Source organism: Bombus fervidus, chromosome 5 (assembly GCF_041682495.2).
Source record: "Bombus fervidus isolate BK054 chromosome 5, iyBomFerv1, whole genome shotgun sequence".
NCBI lineage: Eukaryota > Metazoa > Arthropoda > Insecta > Hymenoptera > Apidae > Bombus > Bombus fervidus.
In genome coordinates, this window is record NC_091521.1 from 14,093,957 (window position 1) to 14,121,722 (window position 27,766).

Below are 27,766 nucleotides of genomic sequence, written 5' to 3' on the forward strand. Positions count from 1 at the left end.
AACTACGCGACGCGATACGATGAATCGCGCGGTCGCATCGCCGTCTTTACCAACGACGCGTTATTGTCGCGAGCCATTTTGATAGTGGGCGAGAGGGAGACGAACGTTTTGTTCTTGTCGTCTGGTAATGCGCCACTCTCACAGCAAATTGTGCGCGGAAACGAGTGGATTAAAAATGAAAATTCCTAATGTCCGGGGGATTATGCTTCATTTCAACGATTACTTTCCTCCTTGAATCAGACACTTAATTTTCTGCTTGTCCTTGCGGTTGCTCTTGTCAGCCATTTCAAAATAATCTCGTCGAACGTACTTCTTCGCTTATTGTACGCGTATTTTTATTTGTTTCTATTTCATCATCCTTTGGCGTCAAATTGGACAAATAGATCTACAAATAAATCGAGATGTATTTAAATGCATTTTATCAGAAAGCGACTGTCGCTTTGAAAGTAATCGAAAGAAAGAAGCTTCGGTATACTTGATTTGATACTGTTCGGGAAAAGAAAGATCCAAAGTTACCGAAGCATCTTTATTTTCCATTCCATCGTTGTCAGTTGTTCCACTCGTCTCCGTGTGCCGAGAGAAAAGAACCTTCCGTTTACAGCCAGGTCAATCTTCCACATAATTCAGTAGCAGGAACGAACTGTTCCTCGAGGAAACATTGGACGAAAGCAATTGAAGAATCGAGGATCTTTGTCGTGCGAGATCGAATTCGAACGAGCCTCTTAACTCGACTTTACGGGCGATGCTTTACGCTGCCAGAATTCCACCTCGAAACCCTCGAAAGGAACGCCATTTTGTTAGGCGAGTTATTCTTCCAGGATCAACGACGCGGCAACTCACGTATTAACGAACGACTTCGCAAGAAACTGAAACACTTGTTCTCTTATTTCTTTGTGCAACATTTTTGTACGGAAACTCGAGAGGTAACATTTTATTTTCTCATTGCGAAAGAAAACGGCATAACGAACATTATCGTTAAAAATTATACCTTTTTTCAAAAAAAAAAAAAAAAAAGAAAACAAAAAAATAAGAAATATTTTTTCTCGACGAAACAAACTAAATTTAACTAACAACAGCGACAGCCAACGCGTTTTGAAGTATGTTCCGCATACTCAATCACGGATTTTGAAATTGTACAGCGATTCCAAGCTGTAATTACGGGTCTATGAAATGTATCGAGCCGAGACTGAAGAATGATCGTGCACGATCGAAAGAAAATGTCGAAGACTCGCGGTCTCGGTCGCGCGGTTCTACCTGGCAAGCCGTTCTAACGAATCGTCAATGGCGCCTCGGCTGAAACGGGGACTGACAATGGGCCCCTGTTGTCAGGATGGGGGTCTTCCTTCAGTGGAACCTTTGTCAAAGAACGTACGTGGAAGCCGGCTGAGAACCCTCTAGAGGACTCCGTGGATGACTTGCGTCTCGTGAGCCGTTCGTCGCTACTTGAAGTCAATTTTTTTCTCAGCAGCACAACCAGCCGGCGTTCCACTCCTCTCGCCGGACACAACACGATTGTGTGAGCCACGTCAAAATTCTTCGCTAATGGTCCGCTTATGGTTGGATACGCGTGTTGTTTTTTCGAACGAGCCCGTGGGAGACTCGGCCCTCATTACCCGGATAACTTCAACCGGGAAACGTCTGTCCGCACGAATGGGATGACTCCTTTTCCTTCGACTAGCGCTCCGTTTACACGTCCAGCTATTTGTTACCGGGATGCACTCGAACTGACCCGTTTGAATCTCGTGCATTAAAAAAAGAAAGACTCGTGAATGTTTAAACTCCGAGCAATTGTACGCGTTCAACAAACACGTAGCACGTGTTGGCAAATTAAAGTCATATATTCCAAACGCGATTAGCAGCAGGAACCGCGACTAAAACGACGTTCTCGGTATCGTACGGTCCGTTCCGAATGCAAGCCACGATTTATTAAGCCCTTGCACGCGTGGCGTTACCGAAATTAAACAGTAATTGAACAGTGATTCGTGGTGTCATTTCGTCCAAAACACTCCGCAAGGTGGGACCCCCTTCGGCGTAGGTATATAGATATCGATCACGTTGAAAGGACGTGTGGCGAGGCAGCCTGTAATTTTCGCACCCCCATAAGAAGCCGTAACCCTCCGGCCACCGAAATTACGTCCGTTTGTACGCGATTCTGCGCGCCAATCAGACGCGGCCTCATTGCAAGTACGAGAGCGATCGCGATAACGAGTAGTCAAGTCGATCGGTCTTTCCTCCTGTATGGGGGTGAATTTCGAAACCAGACACTCCCTTGAGTCTCGTTGGCTTTCTTTCATGACGATATGACAAGAATTCTATCAAACAGTTACATCCGATTATAGGCAGTGCGTATTTTCAGCTATCAATAGTATTCTTTATAAGCATTGAGTACAATAGTTAGCGTATATCGATCGTGAAAACTTTTATAGAAATTAATTTTCAATTTAGTTTATCAGATGGTGTTTGAAAGACGAAGAGATAACAACGAAGATAATTTTTATAAAACTACGGAATTTCCGTTTTTCATATCCAGAAGGGATACATTTATACTGTGACCATTTTGATAAGAGAAATATCAGGGCCGGATACAGAATCGGTCGTAGGAGCTCGCAATTATATTGCCGCATGCGTGAATCGCGTGCACAATTACGCAAACAAGCGGAACGGAGGTCTGCCGGAGACATTTCGATTAACTTCACCGCGGGAGCGTTCCGGTTTTTCTTTCTCTGGGTTGTCAGCGTTGGAAAAGTTGGACGAAATAACACAACGAATCGGAGGGTGTAGGATTGACAATTATTGTGATCCTTTTCAATACGCGAACATTACGGAGAATGCTCCTGAAACGCCGACGTGTATTAAAGTCCTCGTGATTTTGGAGTAAGTAAGTATCGTCCTAAGAAATGAATACCATGGAAAAAGTCTCGGAAATTTCTCATTTAGCCGCGAAGAGAAGACGAAGAAATACTTCCAGCGTTTTCCACTCTTCAAACAAGATGTTTCCCTTTTCTCTTGTGTCTCTTTGTCTCCGTTCGAAATGAGAAAGCCTCTCAATACCAAAAATCAAGTAGCGAAGCAAAGAAAACGAAGCAGCGTTTCCTTTACATTTTCATGATGGAGCAACTTCGTGTCGGTCGTTATAGCGAATTGCAAAACGAAACTCGTGTATGTTTACGCAAACCATCGTCCCGATGAAACGCGTATTTCTACGTCGGCGTTGTCTGCATAAGATTCACTGAGCATAACTAATTAATTTGTTCAGACCGCATTGGCCTAACCAAACTCATCCATTTAATCAAGTAATATTTCAACGTGCGAAACCTGACAGACGGCGCATTGTCAAATCGCTCAGTGGACACGATAATTTCATTTGATAGCGGAAGCAGACCCTTCCGGCCTCCTCTTTCTTTCGACGTTAACGGTTCGTTACGGTTCGAACGACATCAAAATTTTATCGCAGTGTTTCATCTACGAAAGAATGAACGAATGTTTCGAGAATGTTCACGGACATTTCCATAATTTCCTCTCGAACGGAGTCGTTTATTTTGAATTGTCGAATAAATTTCAGTGGAGGCATTTACTTGACAACGAACACGCTCGTCGTGCACATCAAGCGCCATAAAATGCCCCTAATCGATATGAAAACTGGCCGGCGCGGCGCTCTTCTTCGTGTTGTTTTGCGGCACGCATCGGCGTACGCGCACACGAGCGCGCGAGAAACAAAAAAATGTGCGGGACAAAGGGTCCAGAGAGAGAAGCTACAAAGAAATTAGGAAAGAAATAGGGGGTCGGAGTGGTCGCGGAACAGGCAGGAACAGAGCAAGGGACGAAGAAACTCGATGGAGACGCGCGCGCTATATCGAGAAGCGGAAGGAAATTCACGCGGCAACGAGTCGGACAGAGAGGCGGCGAGAGTGATGACGGAGAGCTGGAGGGATCGCGGCGTAGGACGAGGGAGGAGGTACAGGGGTGAAGGTAGAGTGAAAGAAGAGGTAGAGAAAAGACGAAGAAAGCCGGTACTCCCACACAAAAATATCACCGTTAACGATTACTAACCCCTCTTTTCGTCCCGCGCGCTCGTTATATTGTGTCCCCGCCGCGCGCGCAAATTTAGAAACAAAAGACGGGTGGAAGGCGCGGCCTGATTGGCCGACCGGTCCGCGACTCGTCTCTCTGATTGGCCCGCGGGACCGCACCCATCCTGCAATGGCCGCTTTGTCGTTTCACGGCGCCGTTACTCTCTTCCTCTCTCTCACTCTCTCTCTCTCTCTCTCTCTCTTTCCCCCCTCTTTCTCCTCTCTTTCTGTATACGCGCCTGTACGCTTCAGCCACGAAGCTTCAACAACCCCGTGAATCGCGACTCGACTGTACCTACCTATCTACCCCTTTCCCTTGCATCTCTTTTTACTCTTCTTTTCCTCTTTCTCGCGATCTTTCTCCTCATTTTACCTAACCACCGCGTCTTCGTCGCACGTACCCTCAACGTTTCTTTTCTACCTTTGGTGTTGTCTCTTCTAGAGATTCCTTTGCCACCCTTGTTACATGGACCACTGTTATCTCTCTAACCTTCGTCATCCTGGTTTCTCCAGTTACATACCTACCTATACAAAAATATATTTAGTAGCGTGTATGTACCTACGTGCTGCGGACATTTATGCACAGACACCCATGGACGTTATCGTGCGTGTACACCCACGTGCCAGGTAGGCGCCTTTCTACAATGCTAGCACAAGCTCGAGATTGGAATTTTTCTTTTCTTCGTTCTCCGTTTCGACATTTTCCATGGACCGTCTAAATTCGCAGGCATGGTTCGCACGTATGTTGTTCGTGAAAGGATACAGTGACGCGAAGGATTAAGGAGAACGAGGCAGAGAAGAAGCAAGGATGGAGGGGTAAATCACGATGCGAGGATGAGGGACGAGGAACAGGGAGAGAAAGGGAAGTTTGTCCCGGGTCCGCCATGCGGAAACCTATCTCAGCCTGGTACTCCACGAGTCCGCGGTAACTAACCGTCAGCCCGGGAAAATTCTCCCTTTTATAGTCGCGCCTTTTGGACTTGCCATTCTCCACCCCCGACAACCAGCCGCCACTGCAACCCTTACCACTTTCATTTGCGACTGTTCTTTCGCCGCTTTATGCATGCTGTCGATAATTCCGCGCGATATCACCACGGCATCGAGTGAGATGCCATTTGTGATCGGTTAAAGAAGAAGTTGCGGTTCGTTGCGAAGATGATTTACAAATTGTTACGGTATTCTACGAGGTGTTATCGTAGAACAAGGTTCATCGATTTGTATAAGATTGCAGGAACAATAGGGTTGTCTGATTTATAATCTAGCAGATAGGGGATGAAAAACTTACGTTTTCGTTAAAGAAATTTATGGTTACCTTTAGACAATATTATTGCTATATGAAAGAAATTTTTCCGGTCAATTAGCTTATTAAAGTATTACAAACAGATAATACCTTTGTTACATCATTATGTTGATAACGTATGAATTTACGAAATTAATTGCATGGTAATTTATACAAATGTAACTAACACCGGGCACTAATTGATAATGATTCTCTTTGATGAACGAATACGCGTTAAATTTGTTTACAAAGTCGTCCTCGTTGTCGCTGTGAGCCCAAATTTTCAACGATAAAACGACACAGTAATTACACGAAAACGTATTGGAGCTTTATATTTCCACTGATTATATCATATAATCGTCACGAATAGCACGTTAAATTTTCCAAGAGAGTGTTACGTTGTTAATTTTCGTTAATGAACAAAATTATCGTTAAAGCAGATTGTGGTTTTAATAGCGAATTATAGTCGAAATTTTGCGCAGTGTAATATTTACGAACTATTCGAGAACGAATGCTTGACGTGACGAAAAGTGAGCCTAGGGATTTCACTGTACACGTCTTTATAAATTTTACGTTAGCTGTAATTGAAGTAAATTGCATTGTATGTTAATTTAATAGGAAAATTATGAAAACGACGCGCGCTGGAAGCATTGTTTCCTCGTTGAAAGCAACCACTTTCGATTATTTATACGTTCTAATTCACGTAATTCACGACTGAGAATGGTCCCCTTTTTATCCCGTTTACAATCCGATTTTCCATTCTTGCTCGTTCTGTTGCGTTTTCTTGTTTCGCACAAATTAATTTAATTAATCCTCGAAACATTATAATCGCGTAACTTTTGGAGCATAATATCTTAATATTCGTTACAAATATTAAGCGCTTAAACAATGAAATACTTAGCTAAATTACGTACGGTCTTCGAGTCCTTAACATCGACAAAAAGTTAGTGGTTGCGAAGAAAAGTGGTAGCCTTTGATCAATTCGGGTTTACGAGAATCTACGCAAAGAAACTCGATACCCCTGAGTCGCGAATTTCACAAGGAAATGGTAGTATCGAAGCCGTCCGATTCGTGGGTCAGAAGGTCGGATTTCATAGGTCTTTTGATTTTCGCTCACCTGTATCCTGTCTTCGGGCAAATCGGTTCGAAGGCTGAGCATCTCGCGAGCATACACGTCAGGATAATGGGCTTCCTTGAAGGCTGCCTCCAGCTCCTCCAGCTGCTGTGACGTGAAGATCGTCCTGGAGCAACAACCGTATGAACCTAGTTATATGCCATTACAGCTTTTCCCTTAAAGCTAGCCTACACTCGAAAGAAAAAAGCCACACAGAAAATGAAATACTGATTTCGTAAGTGAAAATAGATCTAGAAAAAGTTGATCGTTTGAATAATATTGAAAAACAATTTCATCGGCTGATGCAGCCGAAGCAAGATTAAATTCTATACATTTTGGCGAAACAAATTTCGAACAAATCAATCAGCGTAAATCTATCTTTAATCTGCCCCTACAGAATTTAAAACAGATTTCATAAATTTTACAATAAAACATTCGAGCCGTGAGAAATTTTAATTTGTCTACGTTCAATTTACGAATATAATAATTCTTCATTCACCTGTTCGACCAGTTTCCAACATCAATTTTTAATCTTTTCTGTCGATAATACGCAAATACATATCTTATGTGATGTAACATTTCAATGGAATCGATTTCTAGCGACAAATATATCTTTTAACGATCAATTTAAGTCTGAATTCGTTCATCGTGGTATACAATTATTGCGGAACGGTGATTGCATTCGGGTTGTCTGTCACTTCAAAATAGCTGAAAACTCATTATCGGAGGTGGGACTCGTCGATTACACGATGAAAAGTCTAAAATGATATATTCGTTTGGAATAAATTTATCATTATCGCCGAATGAAAATCACTGAAACGCGATCGATTGTCTCCCAGACCCGCGGATAACCAAGCGAAAATGCGGAAGAATAGCTCTCAGCGTTGCGTCGAAAATTTTGCCAGTGGTTATTAATTATTCACACGTATTTCTATCACGCTGATTTCACGTTGCGTTCCAATCAAAATTTTTACAGAGTGCGCCAGACAAAATTAATGGCGACAATAAAGTTACGAAAAATGGCGAAAAATTCGATGCAACACAAATGATAACTAAAAAATGTTCTCGATCAAAATTCGGGTGAGACACTCACCTATGACGACGTTTCTTCTTCTTCTTTTTACTGAAACCAGAGAGACCGTCGACCGTGAAGTCTTTCCCGGATTCTATATTGTGCCCGACACCTGTAACAAGATCATTAAATTTATTAAATTTCAACAAAATAAACGGATAATAGGTATATACTAACTTTTCAAAGTTAACGATGTTAAGCGAACGTAGATTAAATAACCGTGCATAATTTATGGCATTTATAGCTGTATCTCCTTCCTTCAAAAAATCATCATTAACGCAGCCCAATAATCCATCGGATCTGAATTCTAGCCGTGCGCGTACATCGAGGATCAAATTACCCATTATACCCGATTTGCCAATAAATCGAGACCACGTGTATTCATGCAAATTGTATCGAATGCCGGTTCTATTTGTCCACGCAATCCCTTCTTTGACTTTCCTTCGTTAACGATTAATCGTGATCAATGATAATACAATGAAAAACGTTTACTCTTTAACCTAGCTTTCGAGGATGAGCCAGAAGAATCGAATAGAAAAGAATGTCTCTTTCGGCAATTCAAAAAAGTCGAATTGTCAGAGGCATCAGCATAGATGGAAACAAGAAAGATGAGGGCTTCGCGCAACCTAAATTCACGTAACATTTTTATCCGTTCTCATGTTCCAATTTTACCCTTTGAAGCATCGACACGCAACTAAGAAGCACGTAATGCGATTCTATTTTTCCATTTATCGTTCATCCCTTTGTCCAGCACTCGCAGAGCGTCGCATTTAAAGCATTATCCACTCGATCCGAACAAAAAAGAAACGCAATTAACGGGGACGAGGTATACATGCGTGTTTCGATCGGAAAAACTCGTGGAGATCGGAACGTAATTTCCATGCGCGATATCGACTGTCGCAGCGCGGACTTGACACTCGATATTCCGGCAAAATACCTGGTAAATTTATTACCGATAACAGAATTTCGAACAGTTCGATGGAACAACCTCTGGCGGGGCGGAAAAAATTGACGTTGAAAAAAAAAAAAATATAGGAGTGTCGGGGGAAAAAATATCGGGAAAGCCTGTTGTCCAGCTGGTCGTAGTACCGGGATTTTCATCTCAAAAATCCAGGTTCTCCAATTAGGGAGGGTGCTGCTAACGGCGCGTGCGTGTGCATGTCAACGATATAAAGAAAGGAAAAAAACATTCCTCCGACCTTTTCTTTTTCCTTTTTCGTTTAAATATATACTGCTCGTGACTCGACAGCTCGTGTATGCTTTCCAAGGTAAATGGCAATTTTCTACGTACAAGAGAGGCAGGAAATTAGAAAGGTTCGTCGAGATGGCAAACGGATAGGACCCATGGCCCGAAAATAATTATCAATTATAAATTAATTTCGAATTAATGAGCGAAAACCGGCTTCGTGGCGCGCGCGCCGCTCCACAATGAATCCCTCTCCCCGAGGCTAACTCGTTACTACAGTTGTTGCTGCTGCTGCTGCCAGCCGTTGGTGACGCTACTACCGGCAGCTAATTAACTATTAATTAAGAACTTAATTCCAATTATATGTGTTCTTCGACTAATTGGATCCACGAAACACATTGCTAACGTCACATGGTTACATGGATACGATTACTCCGTCTATCTTCATATTTCTTCCTACGGAATTATTTTCATCGAAGTCACATTAGTAGCAACGCATCTGCGATATCGTGTGCGATAGTCTTATCGCAAACGAAATAATAAGAATCGCGTGAAAGAACAATGAAAGGATGGCACGATCTTAAACGTGTACGAGCGAAAGTTCTAAAAAACGTCGCTTTGAGATCGTACGCGGAAATTTGTAACTCGTATTTTGTCTCGTTGTGTCGCTAGCGAATGGATAGGTAAGCGAGTGTTCTTTGATATCGCTTCGAAAAGTCTTCTCTTTCTTTACTTTGCGTCGATATTTCATTGCTGACTCAATCTAGCCTGAAAATGTATGGTTGAAGTTAACACTGAGAATTGCGTTGGATAAGTTGTTACGGATGTCGTGAAACTAAAGTTCTTTAGTTTTGTGAAAAAGAAAGCATAACCAAAGCTAGTTTTCCAAATGTGTTGGCACCGAGAAAGCCACGAAAGCTTGGAAAAGAGAAGGCGAGAGAGGAATTTCGACGAAGTTTGAGTAAAACAGTTTCATGAACGCGACCGACATAGAACACATGGTATGCGAAAATAGCGAAGGCGGCTTTTAAAATGTATTGTTAATCCTTCCTTTCTGTGCTCGCGTCTGTATTCTGCTCTCTTGCTTTCGTCCGCGTTGCACTCCGTCGCTTTTTCAAAACGCTTCTCTAAAGTCAAACGAATAGCTTTATAATCATTGGCGAAGTTCGCTTAAAAGAAAAAAGAAAAAAAAGAGAACGTCAGGAATGAAAAGCGTATCGTTTTTTACTCTAAACTGTATTGTGCGACGTTTACAACATCGTTCCTTCCAATAGATTTTTGTTTCAGTTGGTTAGGAACCACCTAATTATCGGAGAAAATTATATTAATTCGATATACCTTGTTAGGACTATCGAGTTTTCAACTATTCTTCGGTTTGTAGTTACTTAACGAAAACTATCGCCAATGTTACTCTCATCTCGGCACGGTCGATAAGAAGGAAAGTATTCCTGCTGTGTCGTCACGAAGACGAAGAACTTAATGAGGAAGCGTCGGGCGCATTCAGTGGATTCAAGCAAATTTCTTGCATGCCGGCTTAATTTTATCCAACATTTCTTCCTTGCCCATACACGCGCCTCTCTATACCATCCAGCAACGTCTTTTCTGAGCCGAGCGTCAAATAAATTTTGCTCTATTTATTCTATCAATCTTGTAAAAAGACTTGGACGCGTAGCATAACTACCAACTTCGGGCAGAATCACTTTCATTAAAGCGAAAGGATAATTAAAATAACATGGTAAGCATAACAACCGAAGAGTGATCACTATTTCGTTCATCGAGTTTGAAGAAAGAATGTAAAAAATATTTTTCCTATCTTTACAGACCACTGATTGCAATATTTTCCGCGAACAACGCGAATGAGTTTGCATGCACGCATATGCAAAAAATGAAGGAGTCGAATGGAAAATAAATATTTGAGGCTCGACTGCGCACAGCTTAAGACACCGAGCATGGAGCTCGCGCGATGCATTGTTTCACAAGATTGTAGAGAGGCCTCTTTACGCCACCCCGGCACCGCGTTACTTCCTGCTGCCGGCTTTTTAAGTATGCTTATTTACCGCAAGCCGTCGAACCAATCGCTTTGCACGTCGGAGGACGTAGACGCAAGTGGATGCTAATAACCTGAAGAAAATGGTGTTGCTATATGTACTGCATCGCAAGTAATGGAAAATATCATAGGTAAGATTGCCGTGTATCTTTTCATATTGTTCTTACGATAAATTGCAATTATTATTTTGTACGGACTAATTGACGCAAATAAAATAGCATCGAGGGTTTGAAGTTTATTCGTATTTTCTTTCCAAGCATATTCTACGAGAATAAGCGAGAAAACGAACAAATCCAGACAAAATTCTTTCTCTTTGCACGAAGAAGTCGAACGATATTTCAGATCTGCTGCTCGAGACGCAGTATTGCATCTCTTAAGTAGATCGTCTCGTACAATCGTGGAAAAGAAATAGCGAATGGCGACGTATTCTCGTATTCTCGCGTGAGAATGATCGATATTAAACACGGCAGGAAGCGTCAGGATGGCTAAGTAGGAGGCTGTAACCAAATCGATTAATCAAATCCAGTTAGCTATTACGGGACCAGCGGGACACGTTTGCCCTCTACCCTGATATATTCCCGGCTTCCCAGCGACCGATGCTTCTCTCTCCTCTAATTTGTCCTGGATCTAATCCGTTCGTAGTGCCCTCGAATATCGTGGGATGTCGCGACCTCCCTCGGGAACTACACTAGGGAGACACCGTGTTTGCGCATACAGCCACTTCAGAAGCAATTGTTTTTAATCTTCTCGATGAGAGAACTCGCAAGATTACGCTTGCTCGTATACGTCGTCGTTCCAACAAATTGACCGTCACTCTGAAACGTTTTATTGGATTTAATATGACATCGGACAAGGTCGATCGAACGACTGAATTTGAATATGAGTTTTGCAAAAAACAGATAGCGTCTGTGGACTATGTTCTCTCGCGATTATTAATAACTGAATATTTTGGGGCGCAAGTTTCAGGATGTCGAGCATTCCTTTGAAATTTGCAACTCAAAGTCTTTTTCCAAACTTTCCTCATTTTCTGCAGTAAAGTATATCAATTTCAAAGTTGCAGTCTGCGACGAAAGCATACATCAAACAGGCCGCGACTTGGAGAGTCAGCAGCCAGAAACTTCAACCCTCTTCTTTCGTTCCTCCCAACGTCCTGCGCGCGATTACGAACAGCGGAACACAATCATCCAGGAAAGTATCTTCCTCAACTGCTGTCAGGAGCGCCGATAAAAGGAAGAAATCCAGCAACTTCAGAGAAAACTTTGCGGTCTACTCGGCCAGGAGCACAGACTTTGTGCACACAGAGGCAGCCGGAGAGGCAGCTCTCGAAACACCCTCTCGCGTGAAAACAGTGGTAGTTTCCTGGCTAAATATATTCACGCCATGCGTACGTACACGCTGAGACCAGGCAGTGTTATTTCGCGCACTCACACAACCAACTCTTGGCGATTACACGAAGATTCCATCGCACATCCCCACGCGTTTACGGTGGTTGACGCGAGTGTACGTGTGCGTGTGTTCCGAGTAGCTGAGAAAATGTGCGTGTGTATGCATTGGCTCGTGGAGCATCGCGGAGAGGGTGGCGAGAGACGGTGGCGATACTTGGTGGTGGTGGTGGTTGCGAGTTCCTAAGCGAGGGTGTGCGTGGCGCTGTCGGGTTTCAGGGTGGTTGCAGGGTGGTTGCCATCGGTGTGTGTCGGTGGCAAGCCGGTTACCAGGCAACCGGCAATAAAGGAGCGTGGATAGCCAATGGCGGCCCTCAATACACCCCTTCGTCTAACACGGCTTGTTTTCCGTGCTTAAGAGCGAGACAGAAGGAGCTTTTGCTTTAGTAGCTGTTAAGACCTTAAACCCGTGGCCTTGCTTGGCTGGCTTGCGCCAGACTGCTCGTATCTAATAGAACCTCTTAGAAACCGACGGCCTGTGTTTCTTCGATAATTGATATTCTAATCCCGCCTGATGCTGCCTCTTATCGTCACTGATCGAACCCCATGAAATTGCGTTTAACGTTTCACAGACGTGCAACGGCGTCCATTCATCGATATACTTTTCTTTCGTTTCCGTTAAATGGACGGTACGAGGCGATACCCTTTTTCTTTGGTTACAGTAGATAACGATATCAGTGTTCCAATGATTTTTCTATTCCTCCATAATATTTTCTTGGAGAAAGTTACTCATCTCATCGTTATCAGAATAAGAAGCAGAAAATACTAATGCATTTTTGTACAAATTCTCGCACGCGTTCAATCGCATAATTTTCTCCATCTACTTTGTTTTACGTTTTCAATAGGGTCAACATCTGCCCTTTGGACTCGCCATTCGTTGAAATTGCATCCAACTGGACACCGGACAGAAGACTCGATCCGGTGAAAACCGGTCGAGAGAAAGGGAGGCTGCCGAACGACCAGTTTACATCGAGCAAATGGAAACGCGCGAAGTGTTACGAGACGGAGGGTGGGTCAGAAACGTCGTCACGTTGTTACACAGTGGCCCGTGTGTACGCTATCCCATGGGGGGAGCGAAGGTAGCACGTAGCACACCCCTGGGACGTCTTCAGTCGTCACTTGTCCGTATTAAACCAGGGTACTAATCCCGAAATTTAATTTGAAAATCTTTTCATAGCATCGTCGTTCATCCCTTCTTCTTGTCCATCTTTCTCCAGCTCTCCCTTCCACGTATTCGCTATGCACCGCGAAGTCGTTTCAAACCCAGAGAATTACCCGGTCTTTTGTGCGTCGTAATTGAAAATTCGTTTCCGCCCCTTTTCGCGGCTCGGAGAACGGATAAATGCCCTTTCGTGGATTCATCGAGAGAAATTACCTCGTCGCCGTGTGAATGAGACGACCCGTCGTCTTCTTGTCGTCTTCTTCTTGGTCCCGTTCCGCGAGACGCCCGATTTCCTCGTTTCGGCCTGGCTGCCATTTTATAAACGAAACTACGTAAATACGAGACGAGCTAGTGAAAGCAGCCGGATGATTAACGAAACAAATGCTAGTTTCCTCGCCGTTTCCGTGCTGGTATCGCAAACATTGTCAGGAAAAATTGAACCTGTCCCGTGACAATGGATAATTAAAAACTCATGGACTATCTCGTTATTGAACAACAGATTGTTATTAAAAAAGTAATTATGTACTGTCTTAAATATCATTAAAGAAATACTACTAATTAATAAATTCTCCTTTGAAAGTTTATTCATAAGGTGTAATCATTTGTTAGTCATCCGTAATTCAGCATGTGAAATCGCATAGTAATCCCATCCTATATTACGAGTCAATTTGATACGTCACCCTTCATTTTGCTCTACCTATCATTCCCAGGAATGAGCGCGTGAAAGATGAAGATAATAAGGTCTATTCGTGCAATTATTACAAAATACGCAGTGGTAATTTTATCACTGGTAAATAACGAAAACGATTATAAATAATAATAAAATTAATATAGGAATTTCAAAATGACTCCGTCATTGATTTCTCTATCGATAGTAAGATTTATTTCTACAAAAATAAAGAATCAGCTAAGTAACGACAACTGAGGCCAACGGAATCCAAGGAAAGTCATCGCTTTTACATTTGTGGAACCTACACATACCCTCTCGGACACAGAGTGCGAAATACCGACGCAACATGAAAAATGCATCAGATAGAGAATTATTTATCGAGCGCGTGAAACATGTAACGTAGTCGTTTACATAGCCGAAAGGGCGAATGGAGCGTATCCGAGTGCAGTCGATGCTGGGATACATCCCTCGGGATGTTTCGGTAGATTAGGGACCCTCAACGCTAGGTAGTTTTGCTGCACCATGTAACACGCTGTAAAACACTTGTAACAGACCGACAGTAGCTTAGGGTAAGCTGCTAATGCTTTCACGATGTTTTCGGGGTCGAATTAATTTGACCGGTTCGATCGCGCGTCCTCTAGAGACTTCAACTCGATTCGCCTCGTGCGTTTTGTCTTTCTTCGCATTTTTTCAATCTTCCTTCATCTTTTCAACGAGCTTGAATTAGAATTCCGTAATAGAAAGAGAAAATGGTTGTCCGAGAAGCATTGCTAACAGATTCAAATTGCAGGGTTGCATAGTCGAGAAAGATGGGCGCTGTAATTATTTTAGATACAGCGTTCGAGACCGACAATGGTAACGAAGACGTATAATTAACGTTCAGGAGGTGACACGGAGGGAGATGAGTTTTCTTTTAAGCAGCAGGAATTACGTTGTTTCTCGAGCCACCGATTCGCGCATCCAGCGTGCATAATACAGCAGTAATTAAGTTCTCGGGTAAAACTAGTTCCCGACAGGTTATTTCATGAAAACTCGACGGTTTAATCACGGTTACTGCGAAACGCGTTTCATCGATCCCGGACCTCACAATCAGGAGACCGTGGCCCCCTTGAATGGCGATAATTAATGAATAGGACGCGGCCGAAGAAAAAAAAACGAGAAAAAAATAGAATAACGAATTCGTGGGCGTACTTCTTGGAAGCGCTTCTCGACTCTTTTACTCTCGTCTACCCCACGCGGTTCCTCCGTTTCTTTTTCTTCCAAGGGCTTCACACCTCGTGGTCAGAAACGTGTTTTCACGAGCGTCTCGTACTATTCTCCGTAGCCCGCGGTGGCCATGCTCGAAATTCGACCCTCTACGAATGGTGTGAATATTATGATGGCCACGCATTCAGGTGCCAGCTAGAGACAATGGGTAAAGTGTTGATTGCCCGAAAACAACGCGTTTTTTTACCTACACGAACGTACTTTGTTCTACGTTGTTCGTGAGCAACTAGTCTTCCGTCGTAGAATGTTCAAGGTCTTCTTGCTAATCCAGCGAACAGAAAGTGGTCTTTTCTATCGATTCCATAAAACTACCCAGTTTCGGTTGCACATGGTAGTTTCTTGTTCGTAATTAAATCGAACAGAGCGAATAGTCTTAAAACGGAAAATGAAACTAGCAAGCTGGATGTGAACGTTGGAGTAGAGAGTGCGTGGTCCATTCACGCGTCCAATTAATACTGAAATTGCTGCTATCAAGCAGCGCATTAGGCACTTTCGTGTGATTAACGCGAGTGTTTCGCGCAGAGCTTTCAAAGTCGCGGGCAGAAAAGCCTCGAATCCGGTGAAAGGAAAGTAGTAGCGGGCGGCAAACAAGAGAGATGAGTCACGCAATTTCACCGAGGATGCTCTCGCGCTTGGCTCTCTCGCTGTCTACAGTCCGCCTTCACAAAATTACATTAAATACTTAACGCATACACGACCCTCTTCCGTCGTGTGCTCGGACGGTACACGAAACGCATAATTACGAGTCCTCGCAGGAAATTCAAGAGGGTTACAGAGAAGGTGTGCACGGATGTTACCGCCCCGACGCGGCAGGACGTGGTTTTTAGCGAATCGTCTCCCGGAAAACGAGGGAAGCTCTCGGGACGAACACCAACGACTGAGAGGCCGGTGACGCCTTGGCAATTCCCGAAATAAATTCGCTTCTAGCACGTGTGCGATGCAACTTTGTGTCACAGCAACCCTTACGTAATATACGAGAACAGTAAAGAAGGAGCTTCGGAGAATAGATGAACAGAAACATTTGACTAGCGAGAGATACGACACACAAGCTGCTAGTCGAAGGGTTAAAAGAGAGACAGGACGATTCGAGCAGGGAAACAGTAGAAGAGCGCGCACGTGAGAAAGAGGGAGGGAGGAGAGGAATAAAGAGGGAGGGTGGGTGCACCCCATGCTAGCTACCCCTTTCGACTGGGCAGTGCCGGCATAAGTCAGGAATTCCTGGCACGCGGTATATTGCGCGGGGGTGGAGGCCCGGCGGTTATAAGCTATAGTCTCCGGCGTGGCATGGCATGCACAGCCATTTACTTCATTATGTCATTAAGCTTAATGGCCCTGGCCCTAACACGGTTCTAGACTATAGCCACTTCTACAGTTCGTCCCCATTAACTCCTCTCTCGTGCCCTCGCCAGCTAGTCCCCCACCGCCACCTCCTGTCCACCCACCATTGGTGTACTCTTGTCTGCTAGCATTCTCGTGAACCAGCCCCGGCTTACAATGAGCATCGACTTTACGCCGATGACCGGCTGAAATTGCCGGCGGCGTCGTGGAAAATTTCCCGAAGCTGGTCCAACCCAGACGTATGCGAACGTCGATACGATACTATGCCGTTGTTTCCGCGTTACTTTCACGAACAACGATGGCCAAGGAAAATAAAGGACGTTTTGGTAGACGCGCGAGAAGCTCTTGTCGCGTTGTGTCGCGCAGGTTCCAGCGAATAATGATAAATTCTTTCCTAGCACAGCACCAACAAACTATCCTCGAGTCGGGAAAAATGTGTACAAATTAATTCGACCCTCTCCAGCCGCGACTATTAGCGCGTTATAAAACCCCGAAACGCTCACGACGAAGCCACAAGCGGTAGCTTTTAATTAGAGAATCGCGAAAGAATCCCAGACACGATGGGACAAAACTCACTCGTTAACGGAGAACGCGCCAACTAAGTGGCCGGATCTGGTGAATAATTGTTCGCCTGAAAACTGCCTACAATCGCATCCATTCTAAAGGCAAGGGATCGAGATCGACGTCATGCGGAATACTCGTTCGCGACTCGCGCAGCCGCTCTAAATCTAGCCGCGCGTCCTACTAGGTTTCATTTCAGCTCGCGGGCGAGCACCCGCCAGTCCGGAAACAGTAGATTTTATGCTGATGATCGGGCGAAATTGTCGGCTACATTGCGTAAAATTTATGATATTCATAAGAGTCGCGCGATCATGTACGTGGCAGTGGCACGAAGCGAGCTTTCAGCCAACCCCTTCCAAATCCGTGCTCGATGGAGACGCGAGGGTCGCAAACTTGTTACAGCACTGCTTGGGGTTCTAATAATTGGAGAGCGCCAAGCCAACGTTCCACCACTCCTGGACAAAAATATTACTTATCGAGGCACGATGCGTGTTTCGCTACAGCCATTTCGATCAATTTTTGTCAGGCCCAGAAATTTTAAAATAATTGTTCCTCCCCGTTTTTAATTTACGTGCATGCGCATACATAATAACAAATGCATAATTATGGATTGTAATTAAATCAGTTTTAATAATTCGCATAATTTTCTGTTTAAAAACAGGTAAGAGAGAGAGAGAGGGTAAAGGAGGCTTTCGTTCGAATCAATTCAGTGACACGAATTAACAATGCCGTGCAAGCACCCTTTGAAAATAGAGCGACTAAACATCAGGAATTAAATGAAAAGCGGAGCTACAGCTTGAAATTGTTCCACGAGTGAATGATTTCATAATTATTCTCCGAGTGGCGGGCTATGCTCGATTCAATAATACCGGCAATGCGATACGCTCAATGGCGCAATTAATCGTCCCATGGCTACAGACTTCACAGATCTTCAATAGCGAGTCACATTTCACGTTTGTGTGTCGATCGTTGCCTGTAAATCGTCCAACTTCTTGTCATCCGACGATCAATCGTAATCGCATTAATAGACTAGCGACTTTGATTTTGAAAAATTTCCGCAATGACTCCTGGGAATCTCTTTTAATTGGATCACGAGCAACGAACAGTCAACGAAACACATGTAACGTCTCAGGGAAGTGTTGACTTGCGACTGTTTTCGAAGTAACCTAATATTTTTGCAGCCGAACTACATATTTTGTTCCTTGGCGCCAGACAAACTTACGTCCACACATGTCGAACTAAATTTAGTTCCTGAACTAAGAAGACTTCGCCCTATCTTCACAGTTACTGTAAAACTATCTTTTTCCGCTTACCATGTTTGCTTTATCAAGTGGTTGGAATATCGTTGTAGTCAATTTCGTTTATTACGAAGTAAACGTTCAACGCCTTAGCAAAGATGCAAAACAGGAAACAAAAGTTAGATGAAAGATGAACAGGTCGAGACGCTTGGAGGGTATGCAAATTAAAAAATTTAACCTTCGAAACAGTATATGGCGCGAAGTTTGAATTGGTAAATGGAGGCATTATTTGAAGTTGACTAATCTCGACAAAGGACGTCAACGAAGGAAGGGACCAGGTAACTTAACGATCGGTCGGACAAACTCCTCAGCGTCTCGTTCACTCCCCTCAAGGTCGACGAGAAGAGTCTAATTGTCCCTTCCAGAAGAGAGACTTGGCAAGCTTTCAAATTTCTTTGCTTATAAATTCATAAGGACTCCGGAAAATACACCTCCTCGAAGGAAATTTATTGAAATTAGTGCAATTAGCGGATTCCGGTGGATCCACTGACGAAAGAACGCGATGCGGCTAAGACGGCTCGTGATATCGATTCGCGCATCGATTACAACAACGATGCAAGTGGAATCGAACGCTTATATTATGACGCGCTCTGCACCACCATCGAGTAATATACGATACAACGATGGTGTCTTTCTTTAATTGAAGGAACGCGTCAACCCGCTGGCAAGACTCGTAAAGCTGTCTTTCAAACGTAGAACCATAAGAAATTTAATCCAGAAGAGCTCTCACATCCTCAACACCCCGTTTTAAACAGCCACCATTGTCTTTCTCACTTCAACCGACCCATCGACGCCGGTCGAAAGAAAGACGCACGTGTAACCCCATCGTGTCGGGTAATAAATTCGTGCGAGAATCCTACACAGTTCCGTGTTACTTGGCATTAGTTCTTATCCGTTCTCTGCATCTCTGTCTATCTCTTTTTCCCTCTACCGAACTTTTATCCCTTCCACGGCAGAGGCTCGCCCTCTTCCGCTCAATGGAACGCGCCCATCGTGGAAAATCGCACCGGTGAAAAGGTGTGAATCTCCGGCCCTCGAAAAAGGACGACAATGCCCGTGTTGGCGTGGCACAATGAGCCTCTAAACCCACAATGTAGCCACTGTATCTGTACGAACGGCAGCAAGAGGGCTTCTCCTCTCGCGCGCCACCCCCGCACACCCCAACCCTTTTTCATCGGCACAATCCTACCGCAAGGAGTCGAGGATGCCTGGATGTTCTCGAAAGCACATTTTTCAGCCGCATAATATTTATTCGTCCGCGGGTTGTATCGCTTTAAAGTGGTACCAGTGAAACCGAAGACTTTCTCGTGAATCGACAGAGAGACATAGACGGCTGTATGACGAAAAAGGGTTGAAATTTTGATCGTCGCAGAGAAACGTTATGCTGCGCGATTGTCGTCAATTTCTAACCACCACCACGCCCATTTCTGTCAAAATATTTCCGAAGTTACGAATCAACTTCCTACTTTTCCTCCTCGTACCTTCCCCATCACCGTGATACTCTATTCTTTTGGATACTCTATTCCTTTCTCTGTAGGAGTACATTCAGCTAGCATTGCCCTACGAAAGGGTTCGAAATTTTTATGTGCCAGCCTACCGAGCCTCGCACTCACGAAAATACACGAGTGTGTGAATCGGTGTGGCGAATTTCCGTATGCTCGTAGAGCGCACACGAGCACGCGGATCGTTGTTCATTGTATTGTGAAGCTCGCAGGACATGGCGTCCTGCTTTTTGTCGGGACCAGCTGAGTCAAAATGGCCTCCGGTCGATGACGTCACGATTTCACGTGCTCCACGCAATAGGTATACGCATCGATCCCGGCTACGTGTCGAGGTTCCAACCACTAGGTATGTACATTCGTACATACGTCGTGAATTCCTTCCTCTCTCTGTTCTGTTTTGTTTTGTCGAGCCAAAAATTTGTTTCGTTACAAGAAAATTCTATCAGACTAAAACTGATCGCGAACGGAACGTCGCGAAGCTAATGACCTCTATTCAGAACGCGCTGTTAAAAGTGTGAGCGCTTCTGGCTCTCTCAAAGCCGCGGGAACTACTAAATTCATCACGCAAGAACGTGTAACGAGTTCCTATTAAAAATAAGCGTCCTTTCACCGGCTCAAAGTTTCGACGCCATTCAATCCGAAAGATGAATTTAACCGGTTATTAGAAAGGGTATCATTCTGCTCGGTCATAATTGCGTTCTGAATGTATATAAGTAGCGCTAGAAAAATTCAAAGTATATAAAACGCCCTCGACCGGTGGGCTCCAAATGCGACATATTACTTCCTGTTGCAAATGAGCGAAGATATTCACATGACAGACTCGTTTGTCGATCAGAGGAAAGCTGGATACTGATTAGTCATATTTCCCATTCGTTCATTTGCGTGGCTACGAAAAATCTTGGCGACATACTTCGGATTCTTCTTTGCTAAGAGAGAAAATATACGCATTCGTATCGATCGAGTACGAGTAAGTCGATCCAAAGTGTCCTTTTACGGGTTTTAAAGCAAAATTCTTCTTCGGTATTATGCTCAGCTTCTAAGATTTTCCTTACGGACGTATACCCGTTTCACGTTATTGCGGTACTAATGAGCTCCAGCTAGTAATCAAAGCAAATGTTTCATGACACGAGTGAAAACCGTTTGAAGGCTTTTCCTTTATGTCGTTTGGCCTTCGTCGCGCGACTCGCTCACCTCTATTTTTGTCCTCGCTCCTAAACTTCGTTTCACGTAAACGCCATCATCGTGCACGCTCGTTGATCGCGTACGATCGAAGGAAACCCGTTTTCTCTTCTTTTTCCATTTTTCTTCTTCCTACTTTTTTTTCTTCGTTTTAACCGGTAGAATATTTTAAGTAAATTATATTTTCGCAAATCAGTATGTTATCTGGTGGCGTGTGTTTGATTACAATTCATTCCCCATGTTTACCCTGCACCCGGTGGTACAGGTTCGTGCAGACAAACCGCTGCTCCAGGCACTGACTGTTACTAATTAAGGGCGGTTTCAGTACGCGTGTTAATTCTTAATTAATATCTTTGTTGCCTCCTCCGACGTGGCAGCCCTCGGCACCCATTTCTCGTTCGTTCTCTCATTTTCTCTCCCTCTCCCTTCTCACTCCCTGTTTTTATCCTCCCTTTTTCTCTCATCTGCTTCTTCTCACCCGCAGCACCTCCGCTTTCTCACTTTTTTCTCTTCTTCGTTCTGGCTCTCCTCGTCTCTGCTCCACGTTCTTTTTCTCTTACTTTCTCTCGCGTGTTCAACCCTCTTTCTTTGTCTGTTTTTAGCGACACCCCAGCCCTGCACCGTCCACCCACTTCTCTTCTGGAGTCTCTCGAATGAAAGGAGATGTATGGGAACACACGCGCATCTCGAGCCACTATGATAGGTACAATCGGTCACGAGTGACGAAAGGAAAAGCAAGAAAGGACTGCGGAGGAAGCGCGTTCCTCCGATTTACCGCTCGACTGTTTCAACCGGAGAATCTCTTTCGCGACGAATCGAGAAATCGTTGGTTAACCCCTTTGTCGCTTAACCCTCGCGATTCCTCTTTCTCTTTCCCTTTCCCTTTCTTCCTCCCTTCTCTTTTCGACACTTTCTCGCAAGCACCTAAATTGTTTTCTCGAGCTTCCTTTCGCTTCTTGAACGATGAGTGACAATTAATTACGAAACAGCCACACTCGTCTCCACGTTTCACTGTGGAAAAAGTAATCCTGCCAGTATATTCGGCCAAGAGTTCTGTCTTTCTCGAGCGACGTCACCAGTTCTACCCCTGTTTCGATCCACGCTTGGAAAACTTTCTTCTCTTCGACCGAGGGATTTCACCGGCAAATACTCTTCAATCGTAATAGCCAGCGGGGACTTTCGAGATCTCGAATGAGCCTCGCGCGTACTATTTCGCGAACAGTCAACAACGTTCGGCTCCACATTGAACGGTGGTGCTCTTTGAAATCGAGCCCTTTACGACAAAAATATCTGCAAAGCCGCCGTGCCGACTCGAGCGGTTCTATTAATCAACCACCGGTTTCTTCTTGCTTCGGTGCACTTCGTTTTCCATCGAAGAAAAATATTCTTTACTTTCCCTTTGACCCTTCTTGTTTTCAACTTTGGCTTTCACCTTTTCTCTCGTGCGTATACCTTTTCCTTTTTACCTATTCTTTGCCTTTCTGCCGATATGCATTATTTAGCAATAAATCGGAATCGCATCAACTAAAACTTTATTTCTTTATCGTCGTGTCGAAGAAACGGTAAATGGTTTATATTTTCCAACGACATCTGATTTATCTTCCTTTGCTCCTTTACCCATTTCCTCGTCAATTCTTACCGACACCATTCAGAGTAATAACATAATATTTCCTTCATTCTCCGCATTTTCCTCAATTTGCTGCAAAATCCTGCTGCCTCGCTGACAGCTAATCACTCGAGCGGTGAAATCATACCACGGAAAGTAAGATGATTGGATCGGACATTGGGAATATCTTGTGATGATGAATCTCTGAAGCATTCGGGGGCTCGATAGATTTTGACGACGCGACGGTAGAAACAGGGAGCTCCTTGATATTTGTACCGAGGCTGTAGACTTCGTTCATCTATTGTTCGTCTTGTCTTCTTCTTCGTCCATTTACGTGATGAATCCTCATTATTTTGCTACCAACTATCTGGCTACTTGTAATCGATAAGTCGATCCTACGAATGATAAGGGATCAGATCTTTCGCGATTTAATGGATCATATTGATTAATCTACTTTTGTTCATCTATTCCTCGATATATCGTCGAGAGTTATTCTGCTGTAGGTTAATACAATTTTTATAAAATACTGTACCGCACTTATTATTATATAAAAAATTCGTTACCCTTTCTCATGTCATAAGGACGTATCGCCACACAGAATAAAATTATAGTTTAAAGAAGCTAAAAGGATAGTATTTGAAATCTGTGATCAAATTCAAATTCTCAAGATTTTGATTTACGTCACTATGATTTTCCAGTCTGCTTGCTGCGATTTTCAACCTTACTTTATTCGAGCATCGGTACTTGTGACAGAGAATTTCCTTCATTTTTAGTATCTGCGAATATTTAGAATTCAATTCCAGCTAACAAATCTATTTTGTCGTCTGTGGATAACTGAATTTGTTAGGAAGTTGCAGAGCTGTACATTGCCGATATAATGTGCAACGGCACGCGGAAATACCGTTGCCCATACGGTTGATAGCTGCTTCTTTTTTTTTTATCACAGCTCTATCAATATATAATTGACATCGTGCTAGGTCGTAAACCGAAGCTGGTAGAAAAGTAGGTAGCATTCTAGCGGAAACTATACTCCACGTAAAGGCTCCCTTGCTCCATGTTTCGTCGCGTCTCCAATTTTCCAGCCGGCTTTTCTGAGCGTTGCTAGTACCACCCCGGGAGCCATGCCAGTCTCCTTTTGCTTCCAGAATCCTCCGGTATTTTCCTTTGCCGGCAAATTGGACTATTACGGCAGCGGCTTGTACCTCAGCACCGTGTCTTCGCGAAAACCGCGTATTTTCTCTCTTTCTCCACCTCCGCCTCTGTCACCGCCTCCGCCTCCGCCTCCGCCTCCGATCCCTCACGTCGCCCGTTCGCTCGTACCCTTTTCCACATCCCTCGACAGAGGTCCTCTTACCTAGCGGGCTCAAAGTGGCGCGCAGTTGTTAAAACAACCAATTCTGTCGGGAAGCTGCTCGTTACGGACGCCTCTCTCTCGGTCCTTGCGGAATCCTTCGTAATCCTGATGGCAAACCGTTCGTCGTTCTGCTGACGCAACGGAAATTCTGGCCAATAAAATCCCTATCTTCCACGGTTCCTTCTTAACGACGCACTTTCAACACAGACTCGTGATCGTTTCCTTCAAGGAAATTGAGAATCTTCCCCGTAATTGGTACGTTTTCTTTCTTTCATCAGATCCGTTGCATTTTTACTCCTTGTTGGAAATTCGCGTGTCCTAAATACGAGGGTTTCTTTCTAATTGACTGGTATCTTAATACTAGCCCGGCAGACGATTTCGAAGAATTTTGTCCACATTTTCCCGATTCACAGTTCAAAGAGCAACGATTTAGATTCTAACGGTGGGCGTAGATGTAGAATCAAGTTTCGGGAAAAAGAAAGTATCCCGTTACCGATTAGCGCTCGAATAGGGGAGGGTGTGGCATGCACCCTCGATTTCCCGAAATATTTTGACAAGAAATTTAATATTGGGGTCGCCGAGAAAACTCGAGACTAAACGAAATTACAAACGATCGCTCGTACGCTGAAAATCTTTAATACATATTCTTGAGCTTTGAAAACGTTTTAAGTGCGGAATAAGTACATGCAACGAAGTTGGAACGTAGCCCCATTAGACGCAAAGATGATCCACGGAAATCATTTTCGACCTGTCGTCCCTTGTTTCGAACGACATCGCTTTGCGGGTTAAGCAAGCACGGTTTAATGGCTCGGAAAAATCGGAATCATCGTGGGTATGAATACGTAATCAGTTTTCTTCGCAGCATGACGTCATCGTGTGAGCAATCTAGCCCTGTCATCGCAAACGAGATACCCGTTATAAATCCTAACATAAATTTGCGTTTTTGTAAATCATCGTGCTGTTACCACTTTATATCATAAATTTCTTCCCAAGAAACTCAAAACATGTTATTGAATGGAATTGTCGAAGTTCTTCCGTTCCTTCTTCACACGGACTGCCAAATCGCTTTGGAACTTAATATTTGCTCCGTGAAAGTATATCAGACCGGCGATAAATATCGAACATTGTCGGGTTAGGAGCAACGTTGCCAAGAGGAGACTCAAGCGAAATCGTCATGGTCGTTTGTTCGTGTTTATGGACAAAACCAAATTTTCCCAACCATATGAAATTGTGTGGCAACCAAATTTCGAAGATATCGTTTGGATGATGTTGCGTTTGTTCCTACATAACGAAGTATATTAAGAAACGTCTTACCTGGACTGGTATTCGAGAACGAACTCTTCGATTGAGAGAAACCTGGAACAGAAATAACGTTACTTCATTGATGTGAAAAGCAAACAATTATAAAATATTTCGAGCGTTTCATAAGAAGTCTGGTTGGATATTTCATGTTGCGAATTACGGTAGAAAATATTCGTCGCAATAATAATCTATAAGTAAGAGAGAGAAAGAATTACGCCAAATAAAATATAACAGGTATATTCGCGACATGAAATTTCATTAACTAGAAATTGACTAGAATTCTGCGAAACACATTTCGAAGGAGTGGCACATGCTAGCGTTACTTTGAGACTCAACCCTGATTAACGACTTCGCGAAATTAACTCGACAATTATTTCATTAGTGCCTAGTAAGACATTTTTCACCCGGCCTCAATGGCCTTTGGGATCCAGAGAGGGAGTCATATACATATACGTATCTATACACGAGTCGACTCGAATACGTTACCCTTAATGATTCGACCAGAATTAACTGTAATTTAATTAATTAAAATGTCATAAAAAAACACAACGGTCTTTTTTGCACGGAACCAGACGTGACCTGGGTCACCTCGTTAAAATGATTATTGGAGGAGTTGATGCTTTTGCGTAACTATAATTTAACGCAAAGTCAAACTTCCGCGTTTCATCGGTGTAAAGATCAATTTGATCAGGACTTTGATCGTCGTTGACTCGCTCGAAGAAAAAGATGTATATTGAAGAGCAAAGTGTACATGATTGAAAACGGCAAATTGGCGGTAGCATAATGCCAGAGAAAGCGCGTACGATCTTAATTATTGCGTTTCCATAATTTTCCGTTTAACGAGTGACAAGTAGCTTCGTGTCGAGACCACAACAGCGATATTCGTAATTAAAGGCAATTTTGAAAACCGCGCGATCCTTGCCAGGCGCAGAGGTTCGTGTTCGCGAGTTGGTTGGTTCGTTCGTTCGTTGCTCGCTCGTGAGATTTCACTCGTTAGTTCCGCCGTTCCTGCGGATTTAATTGCCCAACGCGCGACAGAACAAATCCGCCCGTTAATCGTGCACGGGATTCTGATTCACTTTGTCGACACCTGCGGCTGACGACCGCTCGCTTTTCCATTTTCTAAAAGGTCGCTCAGGTAAACTTACGTAGCGGTAGTCAGATACTAAACTCCTTTTCAGATACCGTGGTGGCCCCTGGAATGAAAATAAGTCCGCGTATTAAGACGTTTCGCTACGGCCATTTTCTAATAAAGTCGTTCCCGTTGGTACGGATGGCTCGTAGGGTCTGAAAAACAGGGGTTGAAAAAGATTCTCGCGTTCCTAAGAAGGTTAGGGCTCGTTGCCTCCAGTCGACGGAGCGATAAAGAGCGAGCAGAGAGGGACGAGGGGCAGAGGGTCTGGAATACGAACGCAAAGTTCGCGTTTCAGGAACACGACTTTGTGCAAGTGTATGGGCAGCTCGACACCGGGGCTCGCCGCGGTGTTGTAGTTGTAGTTGTGTCGTGGCTGGCGGCCACGGGGGTGGCGGAACTCCACCCTCAAACGACTTTAACGAGCCGCCGTCTTAAAATAGGGATGCCGAGCTTGTGCCGAGTTTGCGCGTTTGTTTGATAAATTAACCCAGAAAAGTATGCTCCACCGTCGGAGCACTTAACAAGCCTTAGAGTCGAGGAGACCATGGCAAATATGGAGCAGGGATTCGTTGATACTCCAACGGTGATTAACACTCGTTCGAGCGAACACAGTTAGATGCGAACAATGAAAAATCTTTTATTCGTTCCACGCGTCGTAAACGTATCCTGACATTTTTCACGCTACAATCGCGAGAAATGGAATGGGATACATTTTAGGGGCGCAGGATCGCGATCTGAGTGCTGTTCACTTGATGGTACGAAACGAACGCGTGTCACGAGGCATTATATTGCGGTATTATCCTGGTTTTCCTGCGTTCGTTCCGCCTTTCACGGAATCCAGTGTCCGTGCTCAGCGGTGAAATTTAAACCCCAATCGTGTACACTGGTGGAAGGTTACGGATTTTTTGAAAACTCGACAATACGTGGCACGGCCCGCGCCACTGGTGACAAGACAGGGGCCTCCATTGAGAAAAATCCACTTCCTAGGTCTCGTGTTACCCGGCGTATTTTGACAGGATCTTATTGTCGTCGCGCGGCTAAGCCCTATTGACTCTATTATGGGCCTATTAGTATTATACTAGGATTTGTGGTTACTCCTTGAGAAACGTTCTTTTCTTTACTCTCCTCCTTTACGGACCTCTTTCTTACCTGAAATCGAATGTTTCGCCCACGTTCGTCCATT

At 44.0% G+C, this 27,766-nt stretch overlaps 1 protein-coding gene across 2 annotated transcripts in view; it reads right to left on the reverse strand.

Annotated features, from left to right (window-relative positions):
- Positions 1-27,766, reverse strand: part of LOC139987844 (uncharacterized) — a 50,515-nt gene that overhangs the window by 12,812 nt on the left and 9,937 nt on the right. For both annotated transcript variants that reach the window (XM_072004591.1, XM_072004590.1), the window contains exons 2-4: positions 25,461-25,502; positions 7,557-7,647; positions 6,467-6,590 (exon numbers count right to left, since the gene is read on the reverse strand). In XM_072004591.1, coding sequence (XP_071860692.1) covers positions 6,467-6,590; positions 7,557-7,647; positions 25,461-25,502 — 257 coding nt within the window. The remainder of the gene's footprint in view (positions 1-6,466; positions 6,591-7,556; positions 7,648-25,460; positions 25,503-27,766) is intronic.